The sequence below is a fragment of the Sceloporus occidentalis genome, unplaced genomic scaffold (assembly GCF_023333645.1).
Source record: "Sceloporus occidentalis isolate IW3139 unplaced genomic scaffold, rSceOcc1.0.p SCAF_9, whole genome shotgun sequence".
Lineage (NCBI taxonomy): Eukaryota > Metazoa > Chordata > Lepidosauria > Squamata > Phrynosomatidae > Sceloporus > Sceloporus occidentalis.
Genome location: NW_028316989.1, coordinates 16,726,834 through 16,744,782, shown reverse-complemented (window position 1 = coordinate 16,744,782; position 17,949 = coordinate 16,726,834). Strand labels below are relative to the sequence as shown.

At 41.8% G+C, this 17,949-nt stretch overlaps 1 protein-coding gene across 1 annotated transcript in view; it reads left to right on the top strand.

The window, feature by feature from the left end:
- Nucleotides 1-17,949, top strand: part of LOC149306992 (uncharacterized) — a 117,169-nt gene that overhangs the window by 92,447 nt on the left and 6,773 nt on the right. The window contains exons 69-84 of the mRNA XM_089538237.1: nt 174-319; nt 437-564; nt 995-1,127; nt 3,851-3,983; nt 4,402-4,557; nt 5,823-5,949; nt 7,425-7,636; nt 8,467-8,629; nt 9,535-9,614; nt 12,132-12,292; nt 13,198-13,360; nt 13,985-14,139; nt 14,223-14,301; nt 14,685-14,843; nt 15,108-15,449; nt 16,680-16,801. Coding sequence (XP_089394363.1) covers nt 174-319; nt 437-564; nt 995-1,127; nt 3,851-3,983; nt 4,402-4,557; nt 5,823-5,949; nt 7,425-7,636; nt 8,467-8,629; nt 9,535-9,614; nt 12,132-12,292; nt 13,198-13,360; nt 13,985-14,139; nt 14,223-14,301; nt 14,685-14,843; nt 15,108-15,449; nt 16,680-16,801 — 2,459 coding nt within the window. The remainder of the gene's footprint in view (nt 1-173; nt 320-436; nt 565-994; nt 1,128-3,850; nt 3,984-4,401; nt 4,558-5,822; nt 5,950-7,424; nt 7,637-8,466; nt 8,630-9,534; nt 9,615-12,131; nt 12,293-13,197; nt 13,361-13,984; nt 14,140-14,222; nt 14,302-14,684; nt 14,844-15,107; nt 15,450-16,679; nt 16,802-17,949) is intronic.

Sequence of the window (17,949 nt, the reverse complement as noted above, 5' to 3'; positions counted from 1 at the left end):
AGGACTCGATTTTTCCTGGATGACTGAATTTGGCTTCGAGTTTGGTATGAACATGCCTGTTGGAGGAGTAAGGATAACAGATCTGTGGTCCTCATTTTTAAGTGTGCATTTGAAGAAGAATGCCTTTGACCTCATCTTCTGCTTTTATACATCACAATCTGCTTTCTTTCAAGGTGCTACCAGCTGTACTTGCCATGGTCTGAATCGGGCTTTTCAGGAGTCAGATGGTTCTTGCATCTGCCAAGTGGGATACCTTTACTATGATGAAAGAGGAAAGAAAGCACCTAACGGCAACAGTGACCAAGACTGCCAGCCCCAGGTGATGCACTGAGATTATTGCTACTGTGGTTGGATAAACAGGCATGCATGCAATGCTCTTTCACTTTCTAATGAAACTTTTAGCCACCTGATTTACTGCCTGCCTTTTCTTCTGCAGGTGGAGGCACGTTGTGCTCCTGGAGAGATCCGCTTGGCATCCACCCGCATGTGTGTGTTCCCTGAGCAGTATAATTGCTCCCCAGTCTGTGATCCAGTGAATGGAGAACTCCATGCTGAACTTGGAATGTAAGCATTATCTTCTGGAAAGACATTTCTGGGCAGTGATTAAAAAAATCAATTTTCCTTTTAGCCAGGTGTCTAAATCCTAGCCAGGTACTCCACATTTTGACTATTGGTAGTGCTCATCACAAAATGAATTTGACATTGAGTTATAAGGATGATGGGTTCGCTTGCTGGACCTACTTCACTGACTACCAATTCATTTCCAGGCACAATTCAAGGTGCTTATTATCACCTATAAAGTCATACACACACACACACACACACACACACACACACACACTTGGGTCCAGACTGTCTGAATGACTACATCTCCCTATACCAGTGATTCCCAAAGTGGGTGGTACAAGCAAACTCCTAAAGGGTAATATTCAAAAGTGTTAGAAGAAAAGGAAAAGGAAATCACCCAGACCCTGCTTTTCTCTCTGGTTCCCAGCTGTCATTGTGAACAGTATGTCTCTGCTGAAGAGGTCTGTGATCATCTGTGCTTGCTGAGATCACCGCAGCTTTCCATGAGATTCGGTGCAGAAAGAGAGTTGCTCTTGGACATTGAGGGGGCTGGTGAAAGAGTAAGTAGAGAATGCCAGGGGTGAGGTGGGCTGATGTGGGATTGCATGCAGAAGAATGGGGTGAAGACTTGGAGTTTCTCTGTGTCAGGAGTGGAGAAACACAAGCCCTCATATCCAAATCTGCTCCCTTGTGATTCCCCAGATTCCTGCTCTGTGTTCCCTGTGATTTTATGATTTCTTACGTTTTCTGTAGTTTTTGTTCTCATCCTCAGAGATTGAGATGGTACTCCTAAGATTGGCCAAAAGAGCTCAAGTAAATATGTACTGGTCATTTTTTTTCCTACACTTTTGGCCCCATGCAATACTGACAAAAGCAAAATTTGGCCCTCATGCTGAGAGGGGTTCCTGACTTTTGGAACAGGTGGCCAACTATAAGGGGTTGAGAAGCCTCATTGACTTTCCAAGGAACTTTAGCATGCTCTCCTGTTGGGTCCAGCACCTCATTAAAAATTTTCTATTCCTCGAAAATATTTCCCCAATATCTCTAGGGAGCACTGAGGACAGTTTCACCATCACAATTCTAGATGCAGGAAGGACCTTTTTTCCAACAGTAAGTGAATCTGATGTTGACTTTTAAAAGCCAGGGGGCACAAAATATGACAATATTATACCTTATCCCCTAAGATAATTGTGGGGCATTTGGAGCAAAACCTTCCCCCCAAAATATATTTTCTAGAAATTAAAAAGGGGACTCAAACAACCTTTGAGGATACACATGGCCATGGATCACATTTTCTTTACTTTTCTTCCATGGCATGAATTTTAAAGGCCTTGACCAATATTGCACTGTTTCTAAGGTTAGGTTTAGTGGGCTGAGTAGTATGTTCATCAAACAAACTGGTTCTTACAATAATGGAGTTTCCTGAAAATTGCAAAATATAAAACAACTGAGGATGAAGGTGTGATTTGATGAAGGGAATGCTGTGGATATAGTATATCTTGATTTCAGTAAGGCCTTTGACAAGGTTTCCCATGATATTCTTGCAAACAAGCTTGTAAAATGTGGACTAGACAAGGTCACTGTTACATGGATTTGTAACTGGTTGACCAGCCGAAGCCAAAGGGTGCTCAACAATGGCTCCTTTTCATCCTGGAGGGAAGTGACCAGTGGGGTCCCACAGGGCTCTGTCCTGGGCCCAGTGTTATTCAACATCTTTATAAATGACTTGGATGTCAGAATTGGGAGCATACTTATCAAATTTGCAGATGACACCAAATTAGGAGGAATAGCTAATACTCCAGAGGACAGGATCAAAATTCAAAATGACCTGAATAGACTAGAATGCTGGGCCAAAGCTAACAAAATGAAATTCAACACGGAGAAATGTAAGGTATTGCACTTAGGGTGGAAAAATAAAATGCATAAATATAGGATTGGGGACACCTGGCTGAATGAAAGGGATCTAGGAGTCCAAGTAGACCACAAGTTGAACATGAGTCAACAGTGTGATGCAGCAGCTAACAAGGCCAATGCAATTTTAGGCTGCATCAATAGAAGTATAGTGTCTAGATCAAGGGAAGTAATAGTGCCAGTATATTCTGCTCTGGTCAGGCCCCACCTGGAATATTGTGTCCAGTTCTGGACACCACAATTCAAAAAGGACATTGAGAAACTGGAGCATGTCCAAAGGAGGGCGACTAAAATGGTGAAAGGTCTGGAAACTATGTCCTATGAGGAACAATTCAGGGAGCTGGGGATGTTTAGCCTGGAGAAAAGAAGGTTAAGAGGTGATATGATAGCACTGTTTAAATATTTGAAGGGATGTCATGTTGAGGAGGGAGCAAGCTTATTTTCTGCTGCTCTAGAGAACAGAACCTGGAACAATGGATGCAAACTACAGGAAAGGAGATTCCACCTCAACATTAGGAGGAACTTCCTGACAGTAAGGGCTGTTCGACAGTGGAACACACTCCCTCGGAGAGTAGTGGAGTCTCCTTTCTTGGAGGTCTTCAAACAGAGGCTGGATGGCCATCTGTCGGGGATGCTTTGATCTGGATTTCCTGCATGGCAGGGGGTTGGACTGGATGGCCCTAGTGGTCTCTTCCAACTCTATGATTCTATGATTCTCTGATTTGCAATGGATATGGTTTTTAACCTTTCCCTCAACTGTTGTTTTTCCCTCACAGTCCCCTGACCCATCTAATTTTCAGCAGATTTCCCAGAAGACAGAGGGATAGTAAGAGAATATGATCTAGGAAGAAATGGCAAACAGGACAAAGATTTAAGATGTCTTGCCCCTTGCTTAGGTCTTTTCCTCTCCAAACCTTTCCCTTTCACTGCTGATTCTGCTGCTTAAGAGAAATTTGGCAGAGACCTGAATTCCCAGCCTTTCATCAAATGTTTAGTTTTAGCCTTTAGCCATGAACACCAATTTCAGAACTCTGCTCAGTCATAAAATGCAGCAGTGACCATGTGCAAAGAACTCCCTCTTGGGAGGGCTTCATGTTTTATTTGTGTTTTCTATAGCAGTTGGAGTCTAGAGTAATATTGGGTACCGATGTTTTGAACATGAGCTTATTCACGTAGTGGGGATGTTTATACAGAGACCCCCTTTGATCTGCTTGCAAATAATTCTTTGGAACTGATTGGATATCTTGAGAAGCAGAGAAAGGCCATGTGTGGATGTTCTCTACTTCTCCTTTCCCTATTCTTGACAACCTCCAAATCATATCAAGTGCAGCCACATTGTCAGTAATTCCCTTGTTTATGCTGTGCTTGGCAGGAGATAGCAAATACTCTGGGACCAGATGAACATATTCAGGAAAGCCAGCAGGTCCATTTGTCTCTCTTTAGCCCCAGTGGAGTTTTTGGTTTCCTTCTTTCCAGCTCCGATATGCTTGATGCCTTTCTGTCAGGTAAGATATTGGTGTTTGTCCATGGAATCTTCCTTGTAGAAATGAATGCAGATACTCTTTAACTTTGAAACAATGATTTGCACATTTGAATGAATGAATGCCCAATAAGACATCCTGGAAAAAACTTTCATTTCTCTCCAGAAGTGATATTTTGCAATGGAGACAATCTGTATTTTCAGTCTGTGGGTCAGAAGCGATGCAAATGTATCCACATGTGAACTGATCATTAATGTGATTTCCCTCAATCCACCTATTGATTGGAACCTCCTGAGGCCAGGAAAGTTGTCCATCTATATAAGACAGTGGTCCAGTATGCCCTCCCCTCCAAAACAACAAAACACCTTTCTTTGGTTCTCATTGCCTCTGTTGTCTTTCTTTGACACCAGTCCTCTTTTCCCCCTCATCTTTTCTGGCCCAGGAGATTTGGGGTTACTTCCTCCTAGACAAAGGCATCGGCGAGATGAAGAGGCTGCATCGTCCCAACACACTCCCCTTTTACCCACAATCCCAAACCCTGTTGCATGTCTGGCAGTGGGAGACACTATCCTTTTCCAGTTGAGCATCAACCCTCATGGTGAGCAACTATGACTATACTCATTTGCCATCATTGGTGTGGTTTCCTCTATCTAAAAAGCAGAAAAGGCAGAAGTAAGAATAGCTGTTAGCCCACTGTTGTCAGCAGTGACATCCTTAGTCTTCAGTTATGTTGGACCATTGATTTTCAGTAGAAAAGATTCACTATTATAAGTCAAAGAAGGGTTTTCCTGCTTTAGGGTGAATTTTGCTTCCCAGTTTCACCATGCATTTGCTGACATGTTCTTGACTGTATGTGTGGAGAGGAACTTCTGTGGTTCAGTTTGCCACATTGCCCTTCTCCCACTTACTGAAGTCTACAGTAAGATACAATTTAGTTATACGTCTCAGTTGTTGTTGCTGCTACTGCTGTTGTGTGCCTTGAACTCATTTCCAACATATGGCAACCTGAAGAGTGAACTTATGAAGTTTTCCTAGCAAGATATGTTCAGGGAAGGTTTGCCATTGCCTTCTCCGAAGGTGAGAGCATGTGACTGGCACACGTCCACCCAGTGGGTTTCATGGCTGAGGCAGGAACTGAACCCTGGTCTAAAGAGTCATAGTCCAACACACAAACCATTATGCCATGCTGACTCTTAGCCCATTTAAAAATAGCCCTTCCAGTTTGAAATAAGGTATGTGAGGAGAGTTCACCAAATTTTGTTGACAAGTCACATTTCTGGGAGGCTTCTAGAATGACCATTTAAACAATAAACCTTTCCCTCAACATAATTCTGACAATTTAGTTTTCAGAATCAGACACCCCCAGCATGTTGATAAACTTTGATTTGTTGACCTTATTTAAAGCCATGGTTTCTTTTTAAAAACACATTTAAATAGTGCACTGAGCAAAGGTTGGGAATGGCTTTATGATGATCACAATTGTCAGTCAATGAGCACTCTGCATAGCTGTCTAGGGGAAGGGGAGGGAGGTGGTATTGTCACTGTCACAAAAGCCAGCCATTCAACACTCTGCATATCATCATCTTGGCTTTGTTGTGATGATCGCAAGGGTCAGTTAGCTTAGGTGTGGGACAAGGAAAAGAGGAGATAACTTTGGGGTTGTGCCTCCACCTAGGTGAGCTTCTACTGGAGAAGGAAATACCTAGTTGCTCCTGAGTTCCAGTCTCCTGGGACAATTATAGATCTAACTGAAAAAGTATGAGCATGAACTACCAAAATACATGTTTGTACGCAGCCTAAACCTGGCTTTATATATAGCCAAGACAGTTTGGTTGGTCTTAACCTTGCTGTCATTCTTTCCAGATCGAATTTCCAGTCACTATCCTGTCTACCAGAAGCAACATCTCTACAACAGCAATGCCAACTGGGATTTTGGTGCATTCAGGAGGCTAGATCACCTCATTCGAGAGACTCAGGTCAACATTTCCAGGTATTCCTCTGATGATATTGTACAAAGGCCACCTCCTTCCTTAAGATCCTAAATACTCAGAGATCCCACACACACCTTTCTTTAAAATTAGATCGGTGGGAAAGGAGAGCAAAGTCTTCTCAGTGGTGGCACTCTCCTGGGGTATCCAGTGATAGTTGATAGATTAGCTCAAATTTTAAATGTTAGATTGCCGGGGGATATGTGGCCCAGGGAATGTGGGTTAGCATATAATTGCTGCTGTTTCTGATGTGACTTGCTTGCTTTCTGTTAATTTGTCCAGACTAAATATATATATGATTAATATTTAGAAGGTTCAGCCCTGCCATAAGGAAAAGAAACAGCAAGAGATTTTGATGTGATGAAAGAGCAACACAGTAAGAATGGATTACATTTAGTGTTATATTTTTACTGCTAAAAATAGAGAGATATCATTAACGGATTTTCTGACCCACATACCAAAATAACTTATCTGATTTTGGATGCTATGTGTCTTAAAGTTTTGTTGTGGATATTGGGAGTGGGCATTAGCTGTTCTTCCTGACGAGCCAAAATGTCCTAGCCTTTTCCCTTCTCCCCAAGAACTGGAGTGTCCTATACAATATGTGCAATAAGGTAATTGATCTGTTGGGAAGGTGGGAGAACATACAACATTAGTGTTTGAATGGGATTTTAAAAATGTTGTTGGCTATGAAAGTTGGTCAGTTAGGATAGGAAGCTAGAGGTGTTAGGGGAGTTAATCAGGGTTGAATTGAATTAATTTATTACGGCATACAGCCAGCATAAAATAATCAGGGTTATAGAGAGAGAGAGACTAGTTAATTTCATATCAATCAGAGGGGATGAAAGATACAAGGGTCAAAGTTAGGAATATGGATGAAGGATGTGAAGGACTTGTCATGGGGTACTGAGTTAGTGTCGGTCAGATGTTAGACATTTTGATTAAGTAATCTTTAACTTTATGTTGAACTTATGTTTAATAAATTAATTTTTGTATTGTACACTTGCATCTCTGGGAATGCTACATAATTTTTTTTTTAATGCTTGTTTTCAGACACACTGTGTCTGTAGTGGCAGCAGTTATTCAAGAGAGATAGGGTCCAGTGGTAAGATGATGTATAGTGTCTCACACAAGACTCATGAGGTCATCTAGAAGATCCTCAGATTTGCTCCCATAGCAGTGAGACAGGAAAAGGTCCTCACAATTGGTGGCAGAGATGGGATGAATAGAAGCTTACACACGGGGTTATAGTTGCCACCTTCTTCATGGTTCTTTATCTAAGTTTTAGGTGCTTGAGTTTGCAAGTTTATTTATTTAAACAACGAAACAAAAGGCGTACCATCTCAAACGTGTCTCCATCATCTCAGTAGATTTGAGATTGTGCCCTGATTAACACAATGCTTGCTTGAAGATGTGTCCTTCTTGGTCATCTCATATATTTGTGGAATACAGGGTAGCATGTCTCTCCACTTTTCAGGTTTGCTCATGTTTTCCTGGAACCCGGGACATACGTCTTCCGGGATAATGCCATTGAGGAACGGATGTTAATCGTGGTGGTGAACAATGACAGCATGGTCTGTGACCCTCTCACAGCTTCCTTCCAGCCCTCCTCTCCATACCAACTGACTCGCCATGGGGTCCTGAAGCGCCAGGTGCTCAATGTCGCCCCAGACTGGGCAGCTATATCAGGTATTGTGACAATGTGTTTTCCCCCAAGGATGGGAATGAATCTGCCTAGGTTATATTGTCTTTTATGTTAACTTACTTTGACTTCTGTTATCCAGTCTGCTAAACTAAAATGTGCATTTCAAAATAGCCAGAAATAAATACAGCTTGGCTTGGCATTTCTTCTACCCCAAAACAAACATACTATAAAACCTAGTTTCTGCACCATCTCAATCAACGTCCATACACACGGGAAAATCCTAAAGGGCAAACAGTGGAAATGTTTAAGCATTATGCCAGAATGTGGAGGAGCTGAAATATCTATGGACATACAGGAATGGATTTTACACATTCCAAACTTCTCCCATATACATGAATGCACATCAATAGCACTGCTAATTCTCCAGTCTAGCTGACCATTACACTTGAATAGGGTATTGCCTTTAAATCAGGACTATACTGCAAAATGCAATAGAAACACACACTATATTGTTTCCTTGAACTTGTTGCAAGAGATTATCTCCATTCCCTGAAGCTTTCTGGGATCCTCCTCAAACTGCAATGGACTGTGTGTCTCCATCCACATGAAAACAAATATACAGGAACTATTAAAGTATTCATTCTACATTAGCGCATGCAGTGTCTTACAGAAGTATTCGCACCCTTTGACTTTTCTACATTTTGTTGGGTTACAACCTGGAATTGGAATTGATTTAATGGTCACTGTGACAAAATATTTTTTTAATTGCGGCACAAACCAAGTCATTTCTGACCATCAAAGGTACTGTGATCATGAGTTATAGTGAGCCTTTTCTTTTCCTTTAGTCACCATGACATTTTTCTGTCCCTTTCAGCTGTGATTTTTGTCCTGGGTTTCCTGACAGCGGTATTGACAGGCCTCATTGTCCTTTTGAGGCATCCCACCTCCATTCCAAGTCCAATGAAGAGCTGGAAGCCACGATGGAGAAGCCTGGGAGAACCACACATCCCACCTGAATATGTGCTGATTAAAGAGAGGTGAGTCCAGGAACATTCATTAGCAAAGTGTTGGGGACAGCAAACAATTTCACCAATAGGTTCAGCTAATGTTGCTCAAATATAATTAGAAACAAGGTTTTAGGAGCTGGGAAGAAAAGACTTTAGTCACATATAGATTCTCTCAACCTACAAGTGCTCCTGAAGACCATGGGCTCACCCTTTGTTGTCTAGTTTCACGTTTGGGTCCTTCAACACGTTGCATCTTCTCTGCCTTGCTTGTTGATGTTTGTTTTTAAATGTAAATAGATCATGTGCTTTTTGTCATGTCTGCAAGAGCCTGGTTGGCGCCTGCATAATAGATTTCACTCGCTATAATTATCTTCATTCTCTTCTTTGCCTCTATTTCCCCTCTGTACAATAAGAAATTATGTTGACCCACAGGAATGCTGCAAGGAGAAATAGAATAAAGCGCTCCCTTATTTGTAGGATTTGTTTGCTGCAGCTGGCACAATTCCCACATTAAAGAGAAATTTAATCAAATCTGGAAAACTTCAGAGCTGGGTCACATATGAGAGAGCATCACTTAACTGGAGCATTGGTTGTGCCTGGCATATTCGAATGAGCCATCACAAAGTTCCTGCAGCAGACATGCATTCTGATACTAGAGTAAGGTTTTGCATGTTGTCTCTGTGCAGAAATCCTTTGAGAGCAACTAGATTTTGCAGAGGGGTTTTATATCCTCCCTCCTATTTTTAAATGGCACTGGTGGCCAAACGGTAACAGCAGATTAGTATATAGCAGATGCCTCAAAAGCAGCCTGAAAGGCCACTTGTAACTATGGAACATGTTACACTATAAGAAACAGGATGCTGGATACCATGGACCTGGTCAGTTTTCCACCAGACTCTGAATTTTTGTGTATTTCTCCCTTTTTGATCTTGTAGCCTCCAATTCTATGAAGCACTTGGCCCCCGTGGCTCTGGAGAGGAACCTGATGCTGGAGAAAGAGGTTTTTCTGGAATAGGTAATAGGTCTAGAGATGAATGGGTACATGTTACATACAGGTTGAGTCTCCCTTATCCAAAATGCTTGAGAGAACTTGAGGATGACACCCATCTAAATATGAAATTCATTTATGTTCATATACAGCTTATACACATAGCCTGGAGATAATATTATGCACAATATTTTCAAAATAATTTTATGTATGAAACAAAGTTTGCATACATTCAACTATCCAACAGCAAAGCTGTTGTTATCTCAGCCACCCATGTGGACAATTCTGGATTTTGGAATATTTCAGATTTTGGCATTCCAAATAAGAGAAGCTCAACCTAGATTTTGCTTCCTTTACAAACATGCAAATGTTAGCAAGTGGTTAGCAATTCTGATTCTGGCACCAAAGGCATCTTCTGTACCTTAAAGAAAACATTTTTCTACAGAATTGTTGTCCCAAAGTTGTTGCACAGTACCCTGAAGAAGGTTCTATGCTGTCTTAGAACAGAAGCTACCTTCTAATGTGGCACGCTTCTGGGTGCCCCCTGCATCCCCAAATGTATAAATGGCAACTGCTTCTTGTGCACCTGCAAGTCTCTTTTAAATCTTGTGCATATTTTGTGTTCCTGGAAGATCTAGGGCTTTGACACTCATGGTACATATGGTATATTCTGGTGTCCAGTGTTCTGGACTTTTTCAGAGTCTGATGGAGGGTGGTTGTTGAAGTAATGATATGCAGATGGACGGAGTGGATAATTTACTTTGCCCAACAGTGAATGCTCAGCCTAATGGATTGATACATCGCTGGCACCTCCTCTAAATGGACAATTATGTTTTTATGTATGGCCATTTTTCTGATGCCTAATAATTCAATAGGTTTTCCATTTCTCTCCTGGGGATCTGAGCCTGAACTGTGAGATGGTAAAGGTAGGATATTTCACTGTTCAGTTTGCAGGAACAGTTGGGATCCAGAAGAGGGTGGTGTTTCCACTCTGAAAGAATAGCTTGGCTAAAGATGCACAAGATGCAGTTTATTGCCATGTTTCCAGTTCTGTTTCAGAAACTAAATTATGATTATTCGGACAATTGTCATATTACATTTTTAGATGAGGTGTTTTTAAGTGTATATGTGAAAACATAAAAAGTGTGAACAAACAAGCAAAGCTTAAAGAAGAGCTTTTTGTTTTGTACTACAACTTCCAAAATTCTAGTGACTGTGCTAGCTAGAGGATTCTGGGAGCTATCATCAAACAATGAACGTCTCATACCTTTGATGAAGGCAAATCTGGGTTTCAATATCAATCTGGGTTTTGGAAAAAGCCACAGCCAGTTTTGCTAGCCTGTAAGGTATGAAAAGGCCATCAAGTGAGATAGGGTTGATAATTCAAGAGTACTACACTTGCATGAGTGCTGCCCACTTCTGCAATGTGTAATGTAGAAATTTCATAAGAGTAGGTTGTTGCCACAGCTTCAGTCCACATTGTTTTAGATCACACCCAATACTGCATGTCCCAGCAGATCAATGGGCTGAGAGACAAAGCGGCTAAAGGTAATTTCTGAACCAGTCTTCATAAAACTGCAACAATAGAAGTATAATTTAAATGGTGCCCCTTTCTTAACAGGAAACTATTACAGCCTCACTGTCCCAACAAGTTAGATGCCCAACACATGAACTAATATTAGCTGATAATTAACACTCTGTATATATCTAGGGCATCTCACTCAAGATGCTATGAAAAATATAAAGTATTGTCTGCATTATTTTGGTCTTTTGAGATAAATCTAGATGTTCAAAGCTGGGGGTCATTTACATTGAAAAACAGATCATATTGTGGTCTGGTCAATCTCTTTCTTTTTACTCACATTTGTGAGCTACTTTCCATTCAGAGACATTAGGTTGCTTCATAGGGTTCATCTGCTTTTATCGTCAAGTAAACTGAAGGGATAGCTTAGGTTTACAGCAACTCCCATCCAGTTTGAATTTCCAGTGAAGCAGTCGGAGTCTGTGACCGCTGCCACACTGTAGAATTAATGCAGTTTGACAGCACTTTAACTGTCATGGCTCCATCCTATGGAATCCTGGGATCTGTAGTTTGTTGTGGGATCAGTGCTCTCTGACAGAAAAGATGAAATATCTCACAAAACTGCAAATCCTAGAATTCCATAGCATTGAGCCACAGCAATTAAAGCAGTGTCAAGCTGCATTAATTCTGCAGTGTAGATGCAGCTTAAAACCTACTCCTTTTTTTAAAACCATAATACAGAAAGGCAGAAGTACCGGAAGAGTTCTTCTGTTTCTGCACTTCCTTTTCTTCCATCCCAAATGCAAAGAAATAATAGAGAGTGAGACTTGGAAAATTCACACCCTCTCATCTTTAGAGGATGGCAATGGAAAAACCCCTCTGAAGAAACTTGCCAAGGAAACCCTATGATAGGTTTGCCTTCGGGTCACCATAAGTTTAAAAAAATGGTTTGGAGAAAAACAACAACAAGAGTCTGTGAAGGTCATCAGATATTGAATGGGTTAATATCTCTTTGTTTCTAGGGGACCGATTTGCAATAAGAGATCTGGAAGATTTCAGTGTCCGCACTTTGTATGACAAACTGGAGGATCAGAATCTGCACCTTGCATCACAACTCGCAAAACATCGGGCAGATGTCCTGGTGTTTTACCAAGGGATCAGCCAGAAAATCCAGAGCCTTTTGGTCAGTACCTTGACAGGGGGGGGAAACCATGAGGGAGCAATAATACTTGCCTGTATCCTAGAAATTCTGCCCTGTCTTTCCTTGTTGGCTCATTGATCTCTCATGGTGTTTGCAAAAAGGCACAGCACACTAGTGAGGCTGCCTAGGCTAGAACTGAACCCAAAAGCTCACTAAAATGCCCCTGCCTCTTCCTGAGTTAAAGGACTGAAAATAGCAAAATTGACAAAGACCCTTCTCACCTGAGATACTAGAAGACCTCTACTAGGTAAAATACACAGTAGTGCTTTAAACAAATAACCCCACCTGGCACCAATTCTAGTTGTTCTAGGGAAGATGAAAACAGCCTTTTCTGTGCAGAAATATTATTTTATGTGCAGAAAGTGTTGTAGCTGAGTCCTTGCTATGCTTTCAGTTTGATTTGGGGGGCTTTTTTTGCACAGAGAAAGGTTTTTTATGCAGAGAAAATGCTTTTTTCTCAGCACAAAAAAAATGCTGTTTTCTGTGCAAAAAGCCCATGCGTGACTTTATCACCAGTTAAGTCCCAAAATGGAAATAGTCATCAAAAATTACAGTTGTCAAAGACTTCCTCACAGTGGGAAGTAAATTGCTAAAGTTGCTCATTGCTTCCTTTGAGAACTAATTTAGCAAAGAATGACATCCCTATTCTTTCCCAAATGATAGTAATTAACACACATTAATTGTGTTTATGAATTGTAATTGTGAATTATTCCTTTTTTCTCCTTCCTCCCTTTCCTTTTATCCTTCTATGCTTTTAGATTGTACACTGAGAGCAGGGAATGTTTTATTATCCCCTGTAAGCTTTTTATTCTGAAGAATGGGGTAAAATGGTTCAAGGAAATAAAAGAGAGTGGCAAATCATTACAGGCGTTGCTCTCTTCTTCTAGGATATGGTACAGACACTCAACATGGGTGAATTGAGAGACCTCCAAAGAGCAAAAGTTTTGAGGGACAGAACCCAGGTCCCTTTCAGCCCTTTCAAGGAGACCCAACAGAGTGAGAATTCTGCAGCCAAGATTTCTAGAGTGTTGCAAGCAATGGGCTATCCAGGTGAGAGATCTGGAGGAAAGGGAGACTTGATAGACTTGGAGTGCATCTGAGAAAGCAGGCCAAGTCAAGGAAAGCTCATGCCACACCTTCCTTCACAGTGAGTCTCCAAGGTGCTACAAGATCCCTTTGTAATCTGATATTCCAGACTAAAACTGCTATGTCTCAGACTTTTACATGGAAAGGGACCTTGTAGCACCTTTGAGACTAACTGAAAGATAGAAGTGGGTAGCATGAGCTTTCGTAGCCTTGAGCCTACTTCTTCAGATGCTGCAAGATCCCTTTGCATATTGATTTTGCATACTAACACAACTATGCCTTTGAATTCTGATTTTTATGACACTGAATGACACATGGGGCTTGCTACACTATTCCAAAAGCAGCTAAAACAACTTTCTCCAATGTGGCCCATGACGTTCCAGAAAGCAGTACCTTTTATCTTCAACCACTGCATCCAGTGGCTATGTTTGGGATTCACGGAAGTTGTACTCAGTGCATCTGGAGGGCCCTAGTTTGGAGAAGGGTATACTAATGCATGTCTGAAGAAACACCAGCTTCTTACATGCCTTCTGAGTTACCAGTCCAAAGAAGCAGAATGAGCTTGTTGTTAATGTAAATGTCTTGCAGGCTCTGAGTGGCAGGAAGCAACAGATTTAATGAAAGCACTGGGAATGTTGCTGCGCAAAGTCCATTGTGGGAAAGTGATGGCAAAGCAAGAAAGGGCCCAGGGGCATGATGGGGTGCCCATCCGAGAGCGAGCAGAAACTCAGCAGCACTGCTTGGTAAGAGTAAAGGTCCTCCTTTGGGAAACTCTGGTATTTCTTCCTCTAATTAGCCTGAGATTCTTTAACATTGTTCCCTATAGGATGCAGGTGTGCTGCAGCATCGTGTCCTCTCCAGTGGGAAGAGGGCTTCTCCTAGTTCCCATGGATGTGAAGACCAAGGTAAGCAAGATGGCCTATTACTAGACTATTGTCCAGGGTGTGAAATGTGAAGGTTTTCAGATTTTATTGGACTCCCACTCCCATCAGCATAGCCACATCAACCAAAATACACCTCCATCCACAGGATCTCCCACATCATCATATTGATTACTGATTTCCCACAGCAACTTGTCTTAGTTTGGTCTTAGCTTGCTGGCAACATGGGTCATGTGCTGTCTGGAAGTCTCAGAGCATCTATTATGAACCAGATCATTTTTAGGCAATGAAAATTTCTCTTGCATGTTACATAATAGCTCCCCTCCCCATCTATTTATTCATCTGCATGAAGTCATGGCCCCCAAAGGCATCACTGTAGGCTGATATGGCTTGTCTGTTTTCATCAGGGTGGGATCTGCAGACTAGCAAGAGCGCCATGCTTGCCTGTGTGACAGAGCTGGAAGTTGAAGCCTTGATGGCGACATCTCCTCTTGCCAGGACTCTACAGGAAATCAAGCAGTTTTTGAAGGCATCACAACAACCTCCTCACTCCCCTTCTTCTCCAGGTGATGAAGTTGATTGTTTCTTTTATTCCCTTCCTGGAACAAATCTTCCTTGAAATTCTCCACACTGTCTCAAATGCTAAGATGAAGAATAAACTCCTGAGACAACCTAGAGTCATATGTGCATTCACACATGCCAGCAGGGTTATGTTCTTTTCACCAGTTCCTACTTTGAATGCTTAGACTTCTTTTAAAAATTATGTAGCTTTAAAAGGTAGTTGGGCTGTTTATCAGGAGAATTTCAACACTACCTTCCCATCTCTACAGGGATAAAAGAAGATGGCAGTCTTTTTGCTCCAGGGCCTGGCATTGGTACAGTGCTTTCCACCAACTTGGCCAGCTTGTCTCCTCGCCATTTTGTGGTCTATCGTTTTGGCTGCACTGTGGCTAACCTGCTGGGAAAAGTCTTCACCTTCCCAGGACTGGTACTTCTGTTGGCTCAAGCAATCCCCAAACAAGGTCCCATGGAGGTCCAGGAGCCTCTTCAGTTGGCCAGGGATTTCTACTATGATGCTAATAATAGGTGCCTCTACATCCTTTCATCACACCTGGAGAATGCCGGTGGATTCATAGCGGTCCTGGTGAATGCCATCGCTCACCTCAAAGCAGGTATTGATGCTGTCAGGTCCTTGGTCTTCCTGTTGACCTTGTCAGAGGCTCTTCAAAGTTTTATGCTTGCCACCTGATGGCAGGACTGTGCTTTGCAAAGAACAAAGCAGCCCCGAATCAGCTTCTTCCTTCCTCTTTGGAACATGATGGAGTTCTGCTTACCTTGTGTGCTAATGTTATTATTATTCTATGTCTCTCTTGCCTAGTAGTGTGGAGGAGACTGGGGAAAATGCATCCAGTGACAGAAGAGCATGGGGAACAAGCATGCTGTAGGCAAGATTGACTGTGAAGCATCCTTGTGTTTTTTGTAATGAGATTTTTTTTTACTGTAGATACCATGGACTGAAGAGCCAGCATGGTGTAGTGGTTTGAGCATTGGGCTGTGACTCTTGAGACCAGGATTCAAATCCCAGCTTAGCCATGTAAACTCACTGGGTGACCTTAGGCAAGTCACACACTCTCAGTTTCAGAGGATGGCAATGACAAACCCACTCTGAAGAAAATTGCCAAGAAAACTCCATGATCGGTTCACCTTAGGGATGGCATAAGTCAGAAATGACACAAAAGCACTCAACAACAACAGTGGACAGAAACTGGGACTTCCACATGTAAAACATGGAACTTCAGATTGCAGCAGGGTTATTTGAAAGCATGAGATATAATGATGAAATGCTGGGAACTGTCACATCAAATTCAAATCAGGTTGCTACGCCCTGTGATTGAATAAAAGTTTTTCCTGCATAACTAGATGCAGGGATTTCTAATTTCTATTTCTGTAGCAGGTCCTTGGCATAGCACTTCCTTCTTCGTGTTATATTTTCCAGCTCCTTCAACCTCCCATATTTACTTCCCTGCTTAGGCAAGAATGGAAACAAAAGATAACTTACCTCCTTTGTCATTTTATTTATTTATTTGCTGTTCATGACCTCTGCAATTGTGTCAGTTTTCAGTATCTAATTTCAGTAGTACTAGGCATGTTCCTCTTTTAAAAATAGTTCAGTGCCCAGATGGGCATCTTTGCAATTCATTGACAGGGCAGTGTTGCATTTCTGCAACACTGCTATGGGTTCCTCAAGTACAAAATGCAAACCATAATGTAGCACTTTGGACACTGTTTTTTGGAAACAGGCAAAGAAACAGTCTTCCTTATAAGGAGCAGATGTTAAAGCTAAAGGATTACAATAACTGTAATGGCATGGGCCTTTTTTTCACCTTTTCTTTTCTCTCTAGGCCCTGAGAAGGTCATCCCCAAGAACACTGGCTTTTGGAAAGAGCTCAATACAGCCATTGCAGCATTAGCTAATGCCTTATTCCAATGCTCTTGGGAAGCAGCAGCAGCAGAAGCCGAGAAGGTAAACAAACAAACAAACAAACAAACAAACAAACTTTTATTTCTACCCCACTTTTTGTAAAAACAATCAAAGCAGCTTACAATGTTAAAAGAATACACCATATATACAAAATATCCCTCCTCCCCCCAAAAAAAGAAACAGTTTAAGGTTAAAATTACATGAACTTTCCACTGTTTGTGAGCAGTTCCACATAGTGCACAACTGTGCTAAAATTTGTAGGTTTGGCTTGGAGTCAAATTTTGTGCTAGGTCTGAGTTGAAAAGCTCACACCCTCAACTCACTTTCACTACCCATTTTGCATAGTGTGAAGTTGGCAGAGGCATTTCAGAGCTGGAAAAAAAACAGCTGAAGTTTGTCCTCTCTTCAGTCTTGGCGGGTGCTGGGCTTCTCCCCACCTCCATGATTCCTTAAAGTGAGAACAGGAAACTCCATGTCAGCATTGTCCAGCCTGGTGCTTTCCACATGTGTTGGGCTAAAGTTTCCATTATTCCCATTCAGCATGCTGGCCAAGTACAGCAGGACTGGTAGCATGTCTCATCTCAAGGGCACCAGGATGTAAAAGGTGATACAGACTGCATCCACACTGCGGAAATAATCCAGTCTGACACCACTTTCTGCCATGGCTCAGTGCTATGGAATTTTGGGGGGTTTGTAGTTTTGTGAGACATTTAGCTTTCTGTCCTGGTACAATTCCCAAATTCTACAGGATGGAGCCACGGCAGTTAAAGTGGTGTCAGACTGGATTATTTCTGCAGTGTGGATACAGCCGTAGTGTCCTCATGAAGCCACTCAGGTGGGGTTTCCTGTCCTCAAGCTAAAGAATCCCTGAAAGGAAGAATAGAAGTAACAGGCCACCAAGGGCTCGGGAGCACTCAGAAATGTTGACATTCACTATAGCCTTAGTATTCGTCTCAACCCGAAGAGCTATAACTTAAGAATCATCTCTAAGTGAATATTTTACAAGCAAGGCACTAGCAGCTTGGCCATTTGGAACTATCTTTGGGCTCTTCCAGATTTCACCTTGAGTCCTTGTTTGGGGGGGAAAGGTGGGCTATTGATGGTGATGATCATGATGATGATGCCCAGTTGACTTTTGTAGATTTCCAGATATAAAATTGGGTAGATATGAAAATATTATCCCTATAATT